General features: G+C 35.1%; 1 protein-coding gene across 1 annotated transcript; it reads left to right on the top strand.

Annotated features, from left to right (window-relative positions):
- Nucleotides 1-331: 331 nt before the first annotated feature.
- GALNT3 (polypeptide N-acetylgalactosaminyltransferase 3) lies at nt 332-22,009 on the top strand (the record flags this gene model as incomplete). The annotated part of the gene is made up of 10 exons (XM_082841515.1): nt 332-846; nt 5,120-5,292; nt 8,784-8,933; nt 10,926-11,160; nt 11,779-11,896; nt 13,327-13,527; nt 15,542-15,673; nt 15,878-15,979; nt 19,972-20,124; nt 20,996-22,009. 10 exons carry the CDS (start codon nt 332-334, stop codon nt 21,116-21,118), a joined length of 1,902 nt encoding a protein of 633 aa, XP_082697641.1. The 3' UTR covers nt 21,119-22,009.
- Nucleotides 22,010-23,581: the final 1,572 nt, after the last annotated feature.

Below are 23,581 nucleotides of genomic sequence, written 5' to 3'. Positions count from 1 at the left end.
GGAGAGAAGTCTCTAATATTTTATAACCCCGATAGATTATAGTTAATGATAGCAACTGTGTTCTTCCAGAAGTGTAATTTTCTTGAGGGCAAGATATCTTTGTATTGTTATTAACCGTAAGAGTACATTGTTTATAGCTTATGTTCAGTTATTGGCTGAGTGAATGAAGTGAACCATGCCTATAGGAATGAATAGCTACTAACCTGTCATTTCTGTTTATAGGTATTGCCATTTAAGGAAACCTTCTTGCCAGCAAATCTATGATAAAAAATATCTGTAACAGAGGAAACTGTAACTGTTATTTGTCAAGTGACAAGCTTTTAATGTCAGAATGGCTCACCTAAAACGACTAGTAAAACTACATCTTAAAAGACATTACCATAAAAAGTTCTGGAAACTTGGTGCAGTAGTTTTTTTCTTTATAATATTTTTGATTTTAATGCAAAGAGAAGTAAGTGTTCAATATTCCAAAGAGGAATCAAGGATGGAAAGAAACATGAAAAACAAAAACAAGATGTTTGATTTAATGCTAGAAGCTGTAAACAATATTAAAGATGCAATGCCAAAAATGCAAATAGGAGCACCTGTCAGGCAAAACATTGATGCTGGTGAGAGACCCTGTTTGCAAGGATATTATACAGCAGCAGAACTGAAACCCATTCTTGACCGCCCGCCTCAGGATTCTAATGCACCTGGTGCTTCTGGCAAAGCATTCAAGACAACCAATTTAAGTATTGAAGAGCAGAAGGAAAAAGAACGTGGAGAAGCAAAACACTGTTTTAATGCTTTTGCAAGTGACAGGATTTCTTTACACCGAGATCTTGGACCAGACACTCGACCTCCTGAGTATGTTGAAGAATATTCACTGTTTAGTGTTTATCAGGAGGGTTTTCAGGGGAGGGGCATTAGTTAAGGAAGTTGCTTGTTCTTTAGTCACTTTGAGGCAAAGAATCGACAAATACCATTTATTTAACCTGTCTTAATTATTTTTTGCTTATTGTTATTGAGGCTAGATTTCTATATCTATGTTTAGTGAGGCATTGCAGATGTGAAAAATTATCATCTTAGAAATTAGAAAACTGAATTCTAGATCTGACCTCTATAGAACCACAAGGAAATCCTTTATTCTTAAATGCTTTAGTTTTCTCATCCATTTAGGAGGAAATATGAGGTAGATTTTATGGGAAATGTGGGAGGTGGAGGAGTTGTTTCTGTTATTCTGTGTATTGCTATAGAATAGAAATATTAAAAACTAACACACCATTGTAAAGCAGTTATACTCCAATAAAGATGTTAGAAAAAAAAAAAAAACTGTGCCAAGATTTTGGAGCTATGATAGTTTATGAGCTAAGTCATGGACTTTGTGGCTACTTTTAGTGCTATAACTACATTTCAGAATGTCCTGTGTTTTGTAACCTTTCTTTTAAGAGACAGTATTGTTTTTTTGTCTGTTTGTTTTTGCGGTACATGGGCCTCTCACTGTTGTGGCCTCTCCCGTTGTGGAGCACAGGCTCCGGATGCACAGGCTCAGCGACCAAGGCTCACGGGCCCAGCCGCTCTGCGGCATGTAGGGATCCTCCCGGACCGGGGCACGAACCCGCGTCCCCTGCATCGTCAGGCAGACTCTCAATCACTGCGCCACCAGGGAAGCCCGACAGTATTGTTTTAATTACTAGTTCAACTGTGATTCTTTCTCTGGAGTTTTGTTGAATAAGCTCTTGTATTTATAGAGTTTTCTCCCGTTCTCTTCTGAGAGGCCAACATTGCTTTTCATTGTCACTTTGTTTACATGTTAATCTCAAATATACAGTATTTTGATTAAAATCCCCCCCAGCCCCCGATTCTACTGTGCTGTCTCTTTGTTCTTAGTTAACCATCTTGTTATCTTGGAGGTAGTATTCAAATGCTCTATTTGAACTGAAATAGCTAAAATGAATTTCAGCACTTTGAAACAATCTGTAGATTTGTTAAAAGTGCAAGATAGACAAACTGTAAGCAAACAGTGCTTACATATTTTGCTTTCTAGTTATGAGAATTAAATTTATAAGTGAACCTGAAGAAAAGTACTTTAGTAGACTTAGGTCTATTGCTTCCTTCATATTTTTCTAGGTTTATGATCATGAATACCTGCTCCAACTATGAGTTCCTCAATATTGAAGCTGTGTAGATTAGATTTCTGTTGCTCTATTCTAATCTGTGTGATTCAAGGTTAAATTGCTCATCATTTTAAATGAATGTGTGAAGAAACAAATGAATGTAAAATATTCTAGTTGTTCTGACAGGGCATAGTATAGTTCCTTTTTTATGCTAATAGGTTAAAATGCAATATGGCCCTTTACTGATTTTGGGAGAGGTCTTGATTGAAAAGCAATTCCCATCACAAATCAAGAAGCATGATTTTTATTCTCTGACATGACAAAGGGAGCTCAGGATAAGCCTTTTCTCCAATATAGTTTTGAGAAACTGCAGTAATATTCAATAATGTTAATCAATATGTAAGTGCAAAATAGCTATGCACACAAAGAACCTTTTTTTTTGGACAGGAATGTGTACCTAGAACTGTGAAGATTTAATACTTTCATACTTTAAATTTAACTTATATCATCAAGGAACACATTTTCTGAAGAACTGCTAATCTTTTACATGCTCATTAGAAATATAGATCCAGTTTCTCCCGAAGCCAGATGGTCTTGTGACTGATAATTTAAGCACATTTCTGTATGCCAAATTTTTCAAATGGTTTGACTGGGAATCTGTAATCACTTTGGCAAGTTATTTGAATTTCACTACTTTAAATGACATGTGAAACAACTTTTAAACATAAGTTGAGCATGCTAATTGTTTCAAAATAAATGGGGCTTATGAAATCATACTGTGAAATTTTATTATCACTTGCATTGATGATATAACATGACACTTTTACTTGATATTAGTACTTATCAGTTAAGCAAATAAATCCTTGCTTAAACTGAGGGAAAGCCTTGTGAGATTAAGGAGATAACACTTTATTAGTGTGAATTTTTTTTTTTTTTTCTTGCGGTACGCGGGCCTCTCAAAGTTGTGGCCTCTCCCATTGCGGAGCACAGGCTCCGGACGCGCAGGCTCAGCGGCCATGGCTCACAGGCCCAGCCGCTCCACGGTATGTGGGATCCTCCCGGACCGGGGCACGAACCCGTGTCCCCTGCATTGGCAGGCGGACTCTCAACCACTGCGCCACCAGGGAAGCCCTAGTGTGAATTTTTGTAAAGTGTCATACTTTAAATCTTCAAAACCTTTTCATAATTCTATATTAATACTATATTAATTAGTCACGTGGCAAATAAATATAGGAAAAAAATTTTTTTAAATCCCCAAACTCCCTCCCCAAAATGCTTATAAGACAAAATTATAAATTTTTTTCCTAAAAAAGAAATACTATCGTATGGAGCTTTTCATAATTTTTACTTATACTTTTATGTTGGCTTATAAGACTTTATGTATTAAAAATACAAGCTTATATTTAGTCATTTGTTTCCGTGTAATTTTAATTCGAAGATAGAGAAATAGGTAGTTTGTGTTTGGACTTTATTTTTAATTGATAGTTTATCCAAAATTCACTTTAGAATAAATCATTTGCTTTCATCTACCAGTGAGGATGAATGTGATTATTTTCTTCTGGCTATGCGTGTATGTTACACTTTAAAATCATGATGGTCCTAGAAAGCAAAATCAGTTTCACCTGCCTCCTCTTTTCCTACTCAGTGGTGTTGACACCCTCTCAATATTTTATCCCTAATTTAATTCCTTTCTTATCACTACAAATATTTCGACCTAAAGACGTCCTCTCAGGAAAGGATTTGAAACACATTCATACTGAGGTATGGCTGTAAACGTAGTAATTAATGAGAGTTTGTAGAATCTCTCTTTTAGGGTGGCTTTCCCAGGCCACCATTCTGGGGGCTCTGGTTTCCCCATTGGCCCTGGCAGGGCAACCAAAGTGTGCTGGGCTCCTATCTCCATGAGTGAATGGTTTACTTCCTTATCTTTGGGTTTGGACAGCACTGTTTGATTGTTCACACACTACTTATAGTGGCTTTTGACGGTGTAGGAGGATTTCATAGTCTGTTGTCTAAAATTGTACAACCATTTATGGTTATCAAAGATCCAGTTATTTTACTTATTTATCTTTACCATAGATCACACATGTTTTACGTCCCAGCTTCACTCTGTTTGATTTTACAGTGTTTTGAAGCCCTCTCCTATATGTTATTTCATTTGATCCTCACCTCAACTCGGCAGGTGAGGGACTGTGGTCATCTCCATTCTCAAAGCCTGGAGATTGTACAGACCCACACACACCCCAGTGGCTTCATATGAAGATTATTTTCATTGAGGATGACATTGCTATCAAAATGAATTCAAGATAAATTTATAACTAAAGTTTTTAGTGAATGAGTAATACCGCTAATCAGTCAAAAACTATTTAGGGTCTCTCTCCTTACTGGAGCAAAATCTTTAACACAGCATGGCATGTGACATATGGTAGGTACTTAAGTTTTTGCTGAAGGAAATAGGATTTTTAGTAAGCAATTTTTTCCCCTTTTGGTTCAGTTGCCGGTTAAGGAAATTGATTAAACTTAGAAAATATTACATTCCTAGGAAAGTATCTAATTTAAGATAATCTCTACAAAGATGAATATTCATTTAATAATTAAAAATTGCAAATGTTAAGAAAAATGCATGATTTCTACAAGGAAAGAAAAAAACTTGGTTTGTATTTGAGCAGTTACAAGTATTTGCTATTTTTACAGGTTGTCTCACTTCTAGGTTATTTTCCTTATTTAAAATGTTATTTGTATTTAAAATTATATTATGGAGAAAGCTTACAATAGCATGTTTTAATTCATGACATGTGATCAGTATCAGTGGACATGATCTCTGGGTAAGTGGTCTATTTGTAAGAAATTTTGTTTTGATCTATTTGCCTTTATATAGCATTAAGATCATCTTACATATAAATAAAGTGTCCACTATCATTTCTGTTGTTTTAAAGGTTTAAATAATGATAATTTAGTAATGGTATAGCTGTGAAATAAAGTAATAAAATTCATAATTGTTCTTCTACTTTGACTTTTTCTAGATGTATTGAACAAAAATTTAAGCGCTGTCCTCCCCTGCCTACCACCAGTGTCATAATAGTTTTTCATAATGAAGCATGGTCCACGCTGCTTAGAACTGTCCACAGCGTGCTCTATTCTTCACCTGCCATATTGCTGAAGGAGATCATTTTGGTGGATGATGCTAGTGTAGATGGTAAGAAAGCTCATGCAAATTACATTGTTTCCTAAGTAAATCCATGTGGTGTTGTCCAAAGTCTATTTGGGTATATGGTGCTCTCTGTATGCCACCTCAGATCTTGAATATAGTGTCTTGGATGCTATATATGATGGATGAAGGGAGAATCCAAGGAAGTCCATATTCAAATATTTTGGAGTTCAGAAATGTGTGAAACGTGTGAAACACCATTATTTATAACTTTGTAGTCCTCAATATGAGACTTTTATTGTAAGACATAGTGGTTAAGAGCACACACTTGAGCCTTGAGTTAGGCTGCCTTGATTTGAATCCCAGTTCTGGTCCTAACCAGCTATGTAACTTGGGAAAGTTATTTAACCCCCCTATACCTCAGTTTCGTTATCTGTAAAATGGGGGAAATGCCATATTTCATCAAATTTATTGTATAATACATCGTTAGTTTACATACCAGTAGAATAAAAGACCCTTACAGCCAATTAAACGAACATGCCATCGCTTATAAGAAGTATATAATTGTATAGCTTAGAAATGAGGGAATACATTAGTACATAACTCCTAGGGTTGTTTTAAAGATTAGAAGTATTCATATAAATAATCTATTAATTAATAATATCAAAGAGTAGTTAAAAATTACTGAAGAGTTACCACATCCTGTTTTATTTTGGCGCTTTTAAATATTCCAATACCATTTACAAAGCTAGCCAAAATCTTTAATGAATTTTCACTTAATTTTATGTCAATAATCAGTTGCTAAGTTACGCATTTTAAATTGGACTCACAAGGATAATCAGACAAATACTATAATTTGCTGAGTTTTCAAACATTACAAGTATTTTAAGTACCAAACAAATACAGATTATTTCAACGATTGCAAAATTTATTCCTGAATGAGCCCAAGTTTGGAACTAGATTCCTTAAAGTCAAATTCTAGCTCCAGCACTAATGAGCAGTTTCCTTATATCTGTAAACTGAGGATAACACTCTTCCGTCAAATCCAAAGCACCATCTACTGTAAGGTAAATCATTACTTTACAGACCATGGGAAAAAAAAACCCCACTACCTATTAGATGACATGTCATCAATTAATTATAAGATGTATCCAGACTTTAGACGTGGTTGTAAGTGAATAAAGCATAACATTTTTAACCTAATGTTTCAACCATTTTAATCTTTTCTTTCCTAATCACTGTCTACATAAACATATAATGTTTATCTAATTATATCCATGTCAGAAATCTAGTTTTGAAATCTGACATTTTCATGTAACATTATTAGCCTGTTTCTGTTACCTTCAAAACTTTAATTTTAATGACAAAACTGGACTAGATACATTTTACTTAACCATTCACTTTTATTTACCCCTTAGCCTTACTATATGTAATACTACAATAAATATCCTTGTGCTTATGTTATTTTCCCTTTTTTTGAATTATATCCTTAGATAAGTTAGGAGAGGTAGGACTGCTTGGTCAAAGGGTCTGAGTATTTTTTATAATTCTTTATAGCAATCAACAATAGATTTGGAAAAGTTTTCTTGGCGAGGGCTATCTTTGAATAGTAGTGTAATTTGTCTTATTGAATCAGTCAAAGAACTATCTAATGAGTCCCCCACTGTGGAAAATGTGTCCCTCGTTACCATAGAAGAGCTTGTGAAGTAGAAACCATAGTCCCTGACTTCAATTTGCTTAAGGAAAAGCAGCATAAATATGTAGGTAATCAGTTAACCGATAGCTAAATCCCAATGATAGCAAACAAAATATAATTAAGATTTTCAGAGCATAGACCATGTGCTAGTTAGTTCTTGTCTTAAATGTTTTATTTGTACAATAATCTCTCATTGTATCCTCCTAACAATTCCCTGTGAGGGTTAGTCCTATTAGCCCCATTTTTTCTATTATCTCACTTTATAGGTAAAGAAACCGAGGTACAGTAAGGTAAAATAATTTGCCCAGGGTCACATAGCTAAAAGTAATGGTGCTATACATCAAACCCAGGAAATCTGATTTCACGGCTTTGTGTTTTTATCTTCATAAAATTAGGGTGTGGATGGGGGCTAAATTTAAAGGGCAGGTAAGAATTTATAGGAAGTTCAGAAGTTGTGGATGAATAAAAATTTCTTAACATGAACAGTGGGAGGGTTTATTGAAGGAATCTGTAGTGACTCCGTTTTAAAAATCAACTCCCATTAAGACCTTTAAAATGTTTCTATTTTTAAGTTGCTGCTCTATAAGTCTATGATTAAAGCAGAAATAGCTATGATTATATTTTTAAGACAAATTACAATCCTACTTGTCTTTCGGAGTATTAATTCTGAGGCACTTAGAAGGTGTTAAAAAAGTTAATCTGTTACTCTGAGACGATAATGTTTAGATAGGCTTATTTTTCCACAAAAGTTATTCCTGGACTCTTACCTCCTTCATGAATGTTTAAGCTTTAAATAAGGAACTCTCTTATCTGCACCACTGGAGAATTTTTAAAAATATGTAATTACAGATAAAGTCAAAGTCACCTGCAATTGCTTCTGAAATCTGGCAGAAGCAAACATCTACCCAGGATGTTTGCTGGTGTTCTCAATATTCCCAAATCTTTTTGAGTCTGTGCTCTGGGTCCAAGCAGGCCACTTGAAGAACTGCATTATATACTCAACAAAGAGTCAAGAATTCAATGGTGAACAAGCAGGCTTAAGACATTGTTTAAAAATATGGACAACACTTGATTGATGTGTTTTTCTTTTACCTGCTATTTTAACTCTTGCCTAGTATGTATGTCATCCAAATTGGAATATGGGATATCTTAAATTATACACACCCATGACTAAAATTTTGCCTGTTTCTAACCTCATTCCTGATTTACATACTCTTTTCTTCCTTCGTATTTTTACTGGAAAAAATTCTGTGTCAGGAGACTCTAGAGCTTTCAAAAATTTTTTGCTGACCCTTTGTAGAAATATTCCCAAACTGCTGTAGCCCTGGATTTTCCTACTCATCTTTCTCTCAAGATTTTGGTCTTAAATTATTTTGACCACTGCCTAAATATCAGATAATTTTTTTGATACTTGAAACTTTTCTATACATTTGCAGATTTAAATGCCAATTTAAATAAGAATCAAATATCTTTTTGGCCAAATTCAGTTTCTTTCACTCCTTTGTCCCTTTTCTCTGGCCTCTAAATGAGTCTTCTTAACTCCTGGGGCCTATTCCTTTGGAAGTGTCCCCCTCCAAACACATTGTGTTTACTGATATGACATGGGCAGGATAACTATGTGTGGTAATGTCACGCATTATAATCGTTCAAAAGTTAAGATCTGTATATATAATTTTTGTTTTCCAATAAGAGTTGAAGATATAATTTTTGTCTTAAGGATGGATGTGTACAACCGTTAAGATTATGCATGTGGAGGACTCATTGCTCTGTGGTTTCTTTATTAGCTTTCATATATATGAAAATATACTTAGAAAGGAGTTAATCTTGATTTTTTTTCTTACAGAGTACTTGCATGGTAAACTAGAGGAATATATAAAACAATTTTCTATCGTAAAAATAGTCAGACAAAAGGAGAGAAAAGGTCTGATCACTGCAAGGTTGCTAGGAGCAACAGTAGCAACAGCTGAAACACTCACATTTTTAGATGCTCACTGTAAGTATACAAGTATAGACATAGTTGTAACATTTTCCCTCCCCCTCCCTCTAACTTAAAAGGTAAGGAAGCATTTTCTTTAAATGCCTAATTGCATTTTCTTTAACATCATTTTCAGCTAGTGATTATAGCAGTGACAGCCCAAGCAGATTACAGCTCTGGGTAGGAAATTCCTTTCACTTATTCAAAGATCTTACGTCCTTTTGTTTGAGGCTCCTTAACTTTATGGCCTCCAGTGAACAGCTTCCCCAGCGACTTATCCATGCCTAGGATTTTTTCATATGCTCATTTTGTCAAAAAAATGTGGTTTTCCTTATTATTCTTGATTACTACACTTTAAAGTGAGTGAAAGTTTTGTTTAAGTGTAGTCAACCCTATCATTAACCTTTGTCCTAACACTTTTACTTTTTATATTTCAGTTTTTTTTCCCCCCCAAAGATTCACACACTCCTTTTTGTGCCAAGTTAGGGGTGCCCCTTTACAGCTTCTGGTATCTTTCCCATGAATGTTGTTTGTTTTTGTTGCTGCTGGGGTTTTTTTCTTTGTATTTTGATTTTTTTTCAGTGTCAGTGATTTTAAATAAAGCACTTAGCAGTTTTAGAGTCAATGTTTAATGTACATGTTAGGTATTATTAAAATGTCACTTATTCCCTCGAGCTCTAAGTCTAGTGAGTTTTACTCTGTGTGTGAGCGTTTAGCTTTGGATTGGCCAGCCTTTAGGTTATGTTTGGCCAAGCAAATGGTTTTGAGCATACGCTAATTTTTACAGAAGGGCTTTTGGATTTGCTTGAGTCTCTTTAGAGCTTTCACATTCAGTATTCTCTTTTTTTATTCTTTTTTGTTAAATGGTAGAATGGGAACTGCCTTGTCCTGTGACTATTTTTTTTAAATAAATTTATTTATTTATTTTTGGCTGTGTTGGGTCTTCGTTTCTGTGCGAGGGCTTTCTCTAGTTGCAGCGAGGCGGTGGTGGTGGGGGGGCACTCTTCATCGCGGTGCGCGGGCCTCTCACCGCCGCGGCCTCTCCCGTTGCGGAGCACAGGCTCCAGACGCGCAGGCTCAGTAGCCGTGGTTCACGGGCCCAGCCTTTCCGCGGCATGTGGGATCCTCCCGGACCAGGGCTTGAACCCGTGTCCCCTGCATCCACAGGCAGACTCTCAACCACTGAGCCACCAGGGAAGCCCTCAGTATTCTCTTAATACCCAGCATTTAAGAAAGGTCTAAAGGGAATCCAGGAGAGGTGTTTTCAAAAGGAAATGGCTGCTTCTCCAGCATTCCCTCTCCTGGTCCAAAATTACAATACTGGGCATTCTTCCCCTCCAGGCAAATGAGTCTGATGGTCCTCCTGGACCATGACTGCCAAACTCCACTGAATGATGGGAAGCCCTGAATAGCATGGTACATGCCACATCTCCTGAACTCTATGTGTGATGTGAGACAGCCTGGCCTGGGGCCAGAACCCAGACCTTTCATGCCACTCCTCCACTCTCTTTCATTAGCGCTGGGCAGGTTTGAATGGTACTTTGTCTCCAACTGCTAAAATCAGAATATTCTGATTCCTTTACTTATTTTCTCCTAAGAACCTGTCAGAGAAATAAAGATTTCAGTTACTCTACCTTACTCAGGGAGACAAGTTTAAGTAAATCAGAACACTTCTGGAGCTAGGTGGTATGGATCAGCAAAACATTATCCTTGATTCATGGCCCATTTTAACCAGAAATACACAGTCTGAAACTTAAATATATCAGTATCATTTTGCTTCCATTGTAAGGTTAAAAAAATCAGTCATTTCCTAACTATGCTTAATCTTGTCTTATATTTTTCATCCTACCCTTATCTCACAAGAAACCTTTAAGACATCTCCCCTATATAAATGTTCAAAACACTAATGACTTGGTTATTCTCATTTCTCTGTAAACCCTCTTCCAAAACACAAAAGGAAAAAAACCCTGAGGGTTTTCATTGAATTAATTAAAATTGTATTCCTTCTAGGTGAGTGTTTCTATGGCTGGTTAGAACCTTTGTTGGCCAGAATAGCTGAGAACTACACTGCTGTCGTGAGCCCAGATATTGCATCCATAGATCTGAACACGTTCGAATTCAACAAACCTTCTCCTTATGGAAGTAACCACAACCGTGGGAATTTTGACTGGAGTCTTTCATTTGGCTGGGAGTCACTTCCCGATCATGAGCAGCAAAGAAGGAAGGATGAAACTTATCCAATTAAGTAAGATGATTGCTCTCAAAGTCTTATATACAGTTCAAGTATTTGAATATGTATGCATTCTTTGCTTTTTACAGTAATTTCTACAAAGGTAATTCACATTAACAAAATAAAGAATACACATATTCTGTATAGAGGGAATAGGAAAGTCATTTATATATTTATGTACTTGTTTATACATGATGTTACTGAGTAGGAAGTAGAATTAAGTGAGCTCTTATGTCTTCCTTATAATCATTACTTAAGAATCTTTTTTGTTTTTGGCCGAGCCATGAGGCCAGAATCTTCGTTTCCTTACCAAGGATCGAACCCAGGCCCCCAGCAGTGGAAGCACGGAGTCCTAACTACTGACCACCAGGGAATTCCCTTGAGAATCTTTTAAGTTTGGTTAGAAGACACAATAATTTTGTTCTGCTAGGGAAGTATACTTAAAGTTCTTCCTCCCCATCCCCCAAAACTTGACTTTGAAGATAGCATTTTTAGTTTTTATTAATCTATATAAAGCCTTGAAATTGTCATCTCTCTTTAATTTATTTGTACATTTGATTCAGTTGCTCTTAAAATATGTTTTTTTCCTTATTTGGTTTTTATAACAAAGTTTAACAATGGATTATTTTTCAGAACACCCACTTTTGCAGGAGGCCTTTTTTCCATATCAAAAGACTATTTTGAATATATTGGAACTTACGATGAAGAAATGGAAATTTGGGGAGGTGAAAATATAGAAATGTCTTTCAGAGTAAGTTTATAAATATAGCGCTCATACTAAACAATGAAATATACATTTCTAGTTGGCTGATACAGATTATCATGGATGAATGTAGTCTTTACTTTTTGTGCTTTCTAAAATTTAATTGTTAGAAATTTTAGAATAAATATATTTCCTCTTAAAGTGTAACTTAATATATTTATTTATTGCTGCCAGTGTAACAAGAAGAATCAGTTAAACGCCTGTGTCCAGGCAGTAACACCAATTAATGCACTTGTAGCTACTGAATTCCAGCCAAGATAAATATAATTAAATCTAGTGCTTCAGGAAATTGGTTGATTATCAAGCGAGTCAGAATGGAAAAACATTTATGTATAATTTTAAAGGACATTGAACTTAACTCTTCGGATTAAACAAGCCTTTTTTTCCCTATACATATTAAACGTTAATATGAGAAATAAAAGAAAGGTGTTAGATGGTCTCCACATGTACGTATTTGATTTCATGAGTTCATTTTCTAAAATGATTTTGTCATTCATTTCTTATCACTTAGGCTGGAATGTAGTGGAAAAAGAACTGAACTAGGAGTTGGAAGATTTAAGTTTTGGCTCTGGCTTCATCACATAATGGCAGTGATGATCTTGGCCACGTTTGAGCTGCTTAAGGGCAGGGGTCTTGTTTTATTCATTTAAGTATTCCTAACCCCCAGCACATGTTGGACCTTAAGCAGTCTGTTGAACAAAACATATCACCAAGCTTTCTCACTTGTTTAAAAAAAAAGAAAGAGAGAGAGAATACAACCACTGCCCTAATATTAGCACATATTATTAAACATGACTTTTAGATTTTTCATTTATGGCAGAACAAACTGTCAAGATATTTAAGTGAGTAGGTATTGATTTAGTGATTTGCCATTTTAGAGTTAATGCAAATAAGTTCTTTGACCCTCTATCTCTAAATAGTATGAAGTTTTTATAATGATCAAGTTTAATGGATTGTGCTTTGGTAATAATGACTGTCTGGAATTTGTTTCTTGATCACAAAATTGAATATACAAGGGATAAATAGAGTCTGGGCTCACTTACTCCAAGTCTGCTGTGGAAGTCAAATGCAGAAGAGCCATTGGTCTTCTGTGGATACTAGATAGCTTGAATAATTTTTGCAAAAAAAAAAAGAAGAAGCAATTGTGGACTTTTACTTTTATGAGAGATCTGAAATCACTATTTTGTTAAAGTAATTTCTGAAAATGTGGGGGGTTTTTGTCTCTTGGGTCTGTACCATTTAATAATAGTTCTTTATCTTTGAGAACTTAAATTGAACTGGCAGTGAACAGAGACTATTTGTAAAGCTGCAATAAATCTCTTATTTTGTATTTATTAGTATCTTAAAGGTGAACTTAAAAGCAACACTTTGATTTTCCTAAAATACTGTAAATTTAAACAAATATCATTAATTATCAGGTGTGGCAATGTGGTGGGCAGTTGGAGATTATGCCTTGCTCTGTTGTTGGACATGTTTTTCGCAGCAAAAGCCCTCATACCTTTCCAAAAGGCACTCAGGTGATTGCTCGCAACCAAGTTCGCCTTGCAGAAGTCTGGATGGATGAATATAAGGAAATATTTTATAGGAGAAACACAGATGCAGCAAAAATTGTTAAACAAGTAAGTTAGGACTAAATAATTAAATTACGGTAAAAATCCACAACAAGTTCACATGTCCTTTTACGTGTTTGAGTCAACTCAAGCCTAAAACATGTTTTTAAAAAGTTATTTTTAAAGCTGGGCTTTTGAACTCAAAAATATATAACTCATTGATGTCAGTTTTCTTTTCTTTCTTTCTTTTTTTTTTTTTGAAAAAGTCAAGTAAACTGCATTTAAAAAGTTGAGGCATTCTACCTGATGTTACCCTTTTAATATGGAAGATATTTAGTTTTTGTAACTGCTTTGGTTCAGTATTTTACTCAAAGAAAATAAGATTAAGTGGAACTGCTTTTAACTGGTTTTAGGTGATGTGATTAGCACCTAAATCAAGGTGCTAAGTGACATTTTGAACTGGAGGGCTAGACAGTGTCAGAATGGGGCAGGAAAATGAACCAGAAGTATCAAGCTTTCTTATTTCCATTTCTGGTTCCACTGCTCCCTGGAGGGGTGACTTTGGCAAAGCCCCTTGAGACTGTGAAATGGTTATGGTGCTTCATAGGGTGGTTGACAGATTGGCCTGACATGGAGCATGTGCTCCACCACGTTTCTTCTCTCTCCCTCCCTGTCTTGAGATAAAATACTTGCCTGTCTCCCAGAGCAGCTGTGAAATAAGGAAATAAGTGCTAACAAATGCATGGCGCTGTGGTTGTTATTGACCTGTCCTAGATCAAAGCTCTGCAGAATCATCATGCCTAATGCATTAGAACTGAGTCCCAACAGTTTCAACATTGGATGTGGTAAATAAACTGGAGAGTTTAAGGACATGCTTCGGCCAATGGCACCCAACTCTTTGTAAGAAACAGTGCCGATTTGCAAACCGGTATATATTGGGATTAAAGGGCATCAACATTTCGAATGTCATAAAGAAAGATCTGGTTACCTCATTTCGCTTTTTCTTTGGTCTCTGGTATCTCCCTGTAACATGTCAGTACCACGCAAAGTCAGAGCACTACTGGGTCAGATTGCTAACTTTTTACCCAGGGCCACCAAAACAAATCAGGCAGATTGTGTACTGCACAAAAGTACTTGGCTAACCAGGCGAGTGGATGCTAAATACAGTTTATGCTCTCTTGTCACCAACAGAGGGGCAAGTGAGCCAGCAAACCCTTGTTTTTAACATAGGGCAAGTAGATCCATACGGTAAAATGCATAAGCTACCCAGAAGTCCTTCAGAGTTTCATACTTTTTGCTAAAACACCTGGGTTCAAAACATTGAAGGTGGCAGAGAAAATATTTTCCTTAGTTGAACTGATAAGCTTGAGTATTTACTTTTTCATATATTTAGGCACCCACTGTAAATTTTCTTTAAAATTTTGCCTGTACCAAATACCTTTTCAATTTTAGTGCTTTTTTTTTTTTTTAGTTTTCTTAGTCCTTTTAAATAAGGTAAAGGAAAATAAAATACAATTGATTAAAAACTTGACTTTTTCTACTAAAACATTGTTATTGTTAGGATATTATTAGAAGATAGTGTTAGGAGTAAGCAATACCCTTAAAACTAGAAAAAAATATTCCCAACTGCATTGCTTTTTGTGGTCTTGACTGGAGAAGGGATATGTTACATGATGCACAGTTGGCACTGTTTCTCTATACCTGCTTTCTCACACCACACTTTACAGACCACTTTTGCGTATAAAACTAGGATCAGTTTTGGATGCCCCCACTACCATTTTTTGCCTTCAGCATTTCGCTAGGGATCTTTGTCCCATGACAGAGGTTTGTGGCACAAAGGAAGAATAAAATAACACTAGGTCGGCACTGCAGTGGTCCTTGATTCTCTTTGAAGCCAGAAGTGAGCAGCCAGGCATACTTGTTGCCTGAATGAATGGTGACTGTAGTTAAATCGCATCTTATATTTTGGCCCAGAATTTTTTTTTTTTTAAGACCTAAATGTAAATACAAATAGTAGCATTCGAAGTACTTTATCAGTTCTGTTTTAATTAAACATCCGCCTTCACTTCTCATCTTTCTCCAGAAGTCATTTGGTGATCTTTCAAAAAGATTTGAAATAAAGCACCGCCTTCAGTGTAAAAATTTTACATGGTATCTGAACAATATTTATCCAGAAGCGTATGTGCCAGACCTTAATCCTGTTATAGCTGGATATGTGAGTATTTTCCTGTTCCTTTTTAGTTGGTATATTCCCTTCCACCAATATTTATGTGATTCAGAAAAATTGCTGAAATATTTTCTGTTTTATTGCTTTTGAGATTTTACATTATTATTAACACCACTTCCTGAAATTAATTGCGAAAAAATATAAACCACATAGATTTTTAAAAAAATTTATAACTTGAAAATTTCCCTTTAGATTAAGAGTTTTGGTCAGCCTCTATGTCTGGATGTTGGAGAAAATAATCAAGGAGGCAAACCATTAATTTTGTATACGTGTCATGGACTTGGGGGAAACCAGGTGAGCACTGCACTAAAAATCCTCCCTTCTCTTTAGTACCTACAAACAGAAGTAAGTTGTTGCACGTTTTTCAGAATCCCTAAATCAATTTTATGTTCTGGTAAACTGGTGTGTGAAACGTTTTTAGATTAAGTTTGGCAATTCATATAGAAGTTGTAGAGTATTTTGATTTTCACTCTGCCTCTGAAAGCAGTTTGAGGTTGCTTACCCATTTAGTAGAAAGATAAATGAGAAAATAATAGAATAATACCATTTGAAATGAAAAACAGGATCTTCTATGTGAATCTTTGATGTTGCATGACTATTAGCATGGTGATTTTGCTAAATTATACATAAAGGCTATATTTAACTGGATTTGACAGCAAATAACATCATGTTCATACTGTATTTTTGTGGTTCATGATATTAAAAGTTTGATGGAGATACACACACACACACAGATATATACAGATACATATATGTACATATATGTCGATGTGTATATATATTCATATCTTAAAATTTTCCTTATACACTATATATTAGAAGAAAACATAATTATATAAATAGTTACATTTTTTTAGAAATAACACTGGACTATCCTAGTAAAAATTAAGGTTTTGAGCAATGAGAAATATTTCCTCATTTGTAAAAATCTTATCACTAAATATAAATACTTATAAATTTATTTCAGGCTTCTTCTAGCATTACATCTATTTTATCGTAAAAGTTGAAGATATATTTTATACATTGTTCTGTCTGTTTTTCTCCTATCATTGCCATAAAGATGTTTTTATAGTTCTGTCTCTAAAATAATTTTTAAATTATAAATAGCATATAGCCATCTTTTAGAAATTTGGGGATGCTGAAATAATTCACATATTCTTTCAACAAGTGTTTGTTTGGCACCTATAATGTAACTCACACTCTTATAGTAGTGAAAAAGACAAAGTCTCTATCTTGTGGAGCTTGTATTCTAGAAGGAAAGGAAAAAATAAATATGTAATTTTAGGTATAAAGAAAAATAAAGCAGAGTAGGGGGATAATGTGTGTGCGGGGGGGTTGTTAATTTTGGAGGTTCAGGAAGACGTTTTTGAGAAGGTGACCTTAGAGTGGAGGCCTGAGGAGTTGGGAGAGGAACCATGTTCTAGGAGGAGAGCATCTTGGCAGAGGACGCAAGGCCAGAGGCCCAGCGGCAGGTAAAAAGAGCAAGCATAAAGCCAGTGTGGCTGGAGCAGAGTGGTCCAGGAAGAGAGGGGTGGAAAATGAGGTCAGAGACATGAATTAGGGGCCAGGTCATATAAGGCTTTGCTGGCCTCGTTAAGGAACTTGAATTTAATTCCAAGTGTGACAGAAGCCACCTGAGGATTTTGAGCTAAAGAATTATATTTTCTAGTTTATATTTTAAGAAGATAACTCTGGCTTCTATCACCCTGACATAGCCATTGATTTTATTTTGATTTATTTCCTTTAAATGTTATTTTCAATCAAGCATTGCATTTAAACTAGTTTGGGAATTGTAGTTCCTTGAGTGCTAGATGTTTTTGAGATATCATCTAACTCGATCATTTCCTCATGTTCCCTTCTACTGTTTTGACCAGATAATGATATTTTTTTTTATAGCATAAAACTCCATTGTAACAGTATTGCACTATGCCAAATGAAAATAAGTATTTTGATAATGTGACTAAATTGACTAATATACTGGTGCAGTGCAGTTTAATTCATTATGGCTTTGTAACATAATGCTTTGCCTCTTCCCCGTTCTCTTCCAGTGTAGTTGTCCTGGTTCTAAGGTAAAATCCTCTCCAGTGTTCTCAACTAGATAATAACATACTCTTTGGTTGTCTAAGTATCTTCAACTATTCTCCGTTCCTTATAACTTCTGTTTTAGTGGTTTTTAAAAAATAATATGAGTAATGTAAAGTTCTGGTCAGCCTTTCTTATCATCTTTGAAATCCTAAGGTTTATCTTTCTTAAAGAAGTACAGTCAGAGTGCTGTTTTCGTGATCTAAACCCATTTTTTTTCAATGTCTCCATCTGAAGAGCTATCAGTTATAAAAATGATATTATATTTATGGAATGAGATAAATTAAGCATGAGGCTAAGACCAGGGGAACTCAAGATTAATTCAGCTAATGTTTGTGGAGTGCCTACTCTAATACACATAAAGGGTTTAGAACAGTCCCTGCCTAGCACATAATAAGGGCTCAATAAATATTAGTGCTAAGACTAATAATTTCACTATTGAAAATCAATTATGTTCACTCATTTTTTCTTTGGAATGTCAACATTATGAAATATTTGATGTATAATGGATGTTATTACTAGATACACTGCCTGACTTTGGTCTATGGTGAAGTCAGCTAGCTACACACACAATTCCAATAGAGTGCTATGAAGGTTATCTCTGATGCACTATGGGAAGCCTGAGAAAAGTGTAATTTTGTGCATAAGACAAATTCAGGGAAAACTAAAGAAGGAAGGTAATATTTGAATTGGCTTTTGAAGGATCAAAAGGAGTTAGCTAGGCAGGAAAGGATCCAGAAAGATATTCTAGGGAGTAAAGCAAAGTGGAGTTATGGATACATATGTTCTGCATTGGTAGAATTGTGTGAAAGGAGCATAGTGTATAATTGGGACAATGGTTGATGTTAGACTGAAAGTGGAAGATTTCACGTACCAATTAAGAAGTGTGGGGGCTTCCCTGGTAGCGCAGTGGTTGAGAATCTGCCTGCTAATGCAGGGGACACGGGTTCGAGCCCTGGGCTGAGAGGATCCCACATGCCGTGGAGCAAGTAGGCCTGTGAGCCACAACTACTGAGCCTGCGCGCCTGGAGCCTGTGCTCTGCTACAAGAGAGGCCGCGACAGTGAGAGGGCTCGCACACCGCGATGAAGAGTGGCCCCCGCTCGCCACAACTAGAGAAAGCCCTCGCACAGAAACGAAGACCCAGCACAACCAAAAATAAATAAATAAATTAATTAAAGTACCCTTAATTAAAAAAAAAAGGAAGTGTGGACTTTATCTTAGCAACAGTAGTGATTGTGAATCACTAAGCAGGGAATGTAAGGGATCAAATCAATGTTACAAAAGAATAACTGGCAGCAGAGTGGACCAAATTATAGGAGCAGAAATTGGAGGTACCTGGAGGTATTGCAGTAGAGATTTTGAGTGCCTGAACAAAAGAAGTGAGGACGTGGAAGTAAGGATCGGTGGGATGGTAACATCTGAGAGGAAAATTCAGGAGACTAAGGGGCTACTTAATTGGACATGTGGGGAGAGAGAAACATCAGTAATAGTAACAATAGCTAAAAATGTATTGAATGCTTACCATGTACCAGTTATTGGTCTAAATGTTTTACATGTATTAAACCATTTATCTTCATAACCCTATGAGGTAGGAGTTATTAAATTACCCATTTTACAGGCAAGGAAACTGAGGCAGGAAAAGTGTCATCGTGTGCCCCCCGCCCCCCACCTTCGTGCGGCTTGCAGGATCTTAATTCTCCAACCAGGGACTGAACATGGGCCATGGCAGTGAAAGCAGAGAGTCCTAACCACTGGACCACCAGGGAATTCCCAAGAGTACCCTGTTCAAATGTTTCTAGTTTAAATGAAAATGCCATTAATTGAGATGAATAAGAGAGAAGAAACACTTGTGGAGAGAAAGAGGTAGTTAATGGGCTTGCTAAACATTTCCAGACTCTTCTGTGGCAAACCTATTCTAGCCTCCATCCTACCTGATAGCTTCCAATTTCTGACATGGGAAGGAAGACAATGCCTTCTTAATTAAGTAACTATCTGTTGGTGATAGGCTGGAGAAAGGCTATAATATCTTCTGTCCCAAAAACTCAGGTTACGATTCTGATACTTACTTCATTGTATTATTTTGGTGAAGTACACCTGACTCCATTATTCAGTGAGTTGCTGATTTTTTTTTTTTTTGGCTGACAATTTTGCAACTGAGGATATAGAGTGCTCTCGTCAGTAACAGCATTCTTCCTTTCACAGTACTTTGAATACTCTGTTCAACATGAAATTAGGCATAACATCCAGAAGGAATTATGTCTTCATGCTGCTCAAGGTGTCGTTCAGCTGAAGGCATGTGCTTACAAAGGTCACAAGACATTTGTCACTGGAGAACAGATATGGGAGATCCAGAAGGTATCTCAGTACAATTAATTCACCCCTTTATGTAATTATTTTGATTAGCTCTAATTGCTTATCTGGGAAAATACATGAAACATACTATATTGATATTATCTGTCAGAATTTCTGTCTTTGTTAACTTTGTCATTACGTATGTCTACCCATGTGGTAAGAAAGAAGATATCTATGAATTAAATACTCTTAGGAGCAAAATAGTTATAAAATATCTTACAGCATGATTTATGCAGTTCAACATGTCTGTGGATTATTAGTAATATTTGTTTGTATATGTTTTAGAATTTCTTATGATGCTTCTTGTGACAGTCATACTTTTGTTTTCCTGGCAGAGAAGAGAAAAATAATTATTTTTTCTTACCTAAAGTGATTAATTCTTTCCTTCCCTATTTTAGTACTTTTTCATGAATCTAGAATTGAGAGAATATGTGAAAGGCTTTTTTTCTGTTTTTAAACATACGTTTTAAAACTTAGCTGGAAACTAACAGTTCCTACCTGAATATTGTTTTGTGTAATTCTAGAACACTATAAAACTGACTTTTATGACAGGATTTTTTAGAGTTTTATCACTTATATCAATGAAATATTTGTTATTTGAGAACTTGATTGAGACCTTTTTCTGCATACCTCTCTTCATTTATATAACACCTTCTGTGAATTGAACAGTGGTGGCATAAATGATGTTGCCTACACCAAAAACCAACAAGATTTTATCAGACATAGTAGATATTAGAAAGATTAAAAGTTAAGAATGGTGTGTATTTGTTACATAAGTCTCTCTTTGGCTTCCATGAGACCATAAAGCGTTTTTATATTTCTCCGTTAACTTTGAGTTTTGAAACTTAATGTCTGTTGTTTCTTTTTATTCTAGGACCAACTTCTATATAATTCATTCTTTAAAATGTGCCTTTCAGCAAGTGGAGAGCATCCAAGCTTAGTGACATGCAATCCATCAGATCCACTCCAAAAATGGATTTTTAGCCAAAATGGTTAAGTGTTCCTTAAAATTAAGGAGTTGAAAAAGGAGATATTCTTTCTTATAAAACTGTGACTAGGCATACACTGTAGTTTTTGAAAATTATGCAAAAGCAGCTAACTAACTTATTCCAAGTGCATTTTTCTTATTTATATCTTAAAATGTCTATGTAGCACCGCTACAGAAATTCCTTAAGTTTCCATTTCAAAGCACAATAGCTAGTAATACCAAAGACTATTTTGAAAAGTCCAGATGCAGAGGAAAAGATGTTTACACTATGATGAAAATAATTTTCCAAGTAAAGTGATGTTCGTGTGCTTTGTACGCTTGAGAATATGCATAGCTACATTCACACACTCACAATTTAAAAATTTTCTTCTAGTTTTTTTGGGGGGGAGGGAGAAAGATTTGATACTGTATTTTTTTAACTACATAGAAATGGATCAATGAAGGTCAAAAATTGGCCTTTGTGTAAAACCAGGAAATTTTTTATAGAGCTAGAATTTATTATGTAAAAATGCAGGTAAACTTCTTTTGCATTTTGTTAACTTATCTGTCAAATATTTCCTTAAACATGAAATTAAATGAATAAGGAGAAGACTATTTTTAACACTTCAATTTCTTGGCAAATTTAAAAATATTTCTTAGTCTAAAGTTTACTTGACTTGAAGCAAAAGACTTAAAAAAATAACTATACTGTGTGTTTTCCCAAAGAAATTTTAAAAAAACCTCTAAGTCGCTATCTGTTGAAAAGATGTCTTTTTCCTTTCTGTTAGTCTTTTTTCCTATCAAAATTCACTAATCTTGAGTGTTTATGAAATTGAATTTCAAATGCAGAATACTTGACTCATTTAAAGCAAAAATTTTTTTGTTACTGATTCAATTATAGATTGTCTTTGTAATGAATTTTTTCACCAAAAAACCTTATTACTATCTATGGAAAACACAATAAAACAAATTCTTATCACTATTGTAACTATTTGTTTTTTTATTTTTTGGATAAAATATATAATTGATAATAGCTAGGGAAATCATGAATTTTGTATCCTGAATTTCTAAGTACCCACTGCAGAGTCATCAGATATTTCTGAAGGGAAAAAACATTTAATAGTAATGGCATAAAAAGTGGGGAATGGAGAAGATTACGTGTTAGATATTTAGAAAATTTTGTACCAATTTCTGATAACTTTCCTTGAGCATATGATAGAGTAATTTTTTAAAAATGTGATGCTTACTGAGAAGATTTAACAATTTTTGGTCATTTTATATATAGATCTATTCTTATTGAAGAAGTAATGTATGATTGGCTTTATGTTTTAAACCTGGCTTCAGTTGTACATAAGAAAATATTTTACAATTATTGACTCCATCTTCTCATTGTTTGTACTTTGAACTTACATTAAAAAAGACTCTGCACTCTTTAATTTATTACAATGCCAACTTTTATTTTAATTCAACTGATATTTATTGTGTGTCTAACTTTGTGCCAGAAGTTATGGTAGGCATAGTAAGACTTATATTGCCTTTGAGCTTAGGTCTTATGGAGCAGAAAGACAAATAATTTTGAAATAGCACAGTGAGTGACATTATGATGTTATATTTTATGATGCAAATGACAGTTCACTATTCATATTGAATATTTCTTTAGTAAGTAAAGGTATTTCTTTATTACTTTTTCTAATACTAATTCTGAAATATACACTAGAGCCCACATACATGTATAATTTCTGTTTCTCAATTTATTAACTCTAGAGTGAACATCCAGGAGCAAATATTGCTCTTAGAGTTCATTGTATCTCACAAAACAAAACAAATCCCCAAAGGTATTTTATAAATTATGAGCTTAAGTCAAGCATATTAAAAAAAACCAAAAAACAAATCTGAGCTCCCTCTGTGTATTAGTCATGTATCGTCATGTTAAGATCCAACCAAAATCTATATAGGTTAGGTTGATTTTATTATGTCTTCATTATATGCATTCAAAGGGAGAATCCTTTTTACCTGATTCGGGAGCCTCAGGCTGTTGCTCAAGTGTCATATAATTCATTTCATTAAGAATTTGCCCTTCAGGTAGAGGGTAGTATCTTTTAAAATCTGAATTTTGAAACGGTGCTAGCAGGAAGTTATTTATGGAATCTGGTTGCCATCTACCTGAGAGATTTGAATGCACTCAAGTGTGAAATTGTGGAACTCTTGCTCAGTTTGAAGCTACCTGGGAAATGATCTAGTGGCTGCAGAAGACCTGGTATGTTGCCTTCATTCCAGAGGACCAAACCTACTCAGGTAAACCTTATGGGTGTAAAGCCGTGACGTGACCACACAATGAACCACAGCAGAAAATAAGCAGTAAACTAAAATTGCCTACTACTACAATTGATGGTAATGAACTTTTAAGTCCCTGTATTGACAGAGAATTGGCCTTACTGTTGATAGACAACTTAATTAAATATAATGTGAACCATCAAAATATAAGTTCAAAAA

This window comes from Leucopleurus acutus, assembly GCF_964270905.1.
Source record: "Leucopleurus acutus genome assembly, chromosome: 6".
In the NCBI taxonomy this organism is placed as follows: domain Eukaryota; kingdom Metazoa; phylum Chordata; class Mammalia; order Artiodactyla; family Delphinidae; genus Leucopleurus; species Leucopleurus acutus.
The sequence above is the reverse complement of the archived record's forward strand: the minus strand, read 5'-3'. Positions and strand labels throughout refer to the sequence as shown.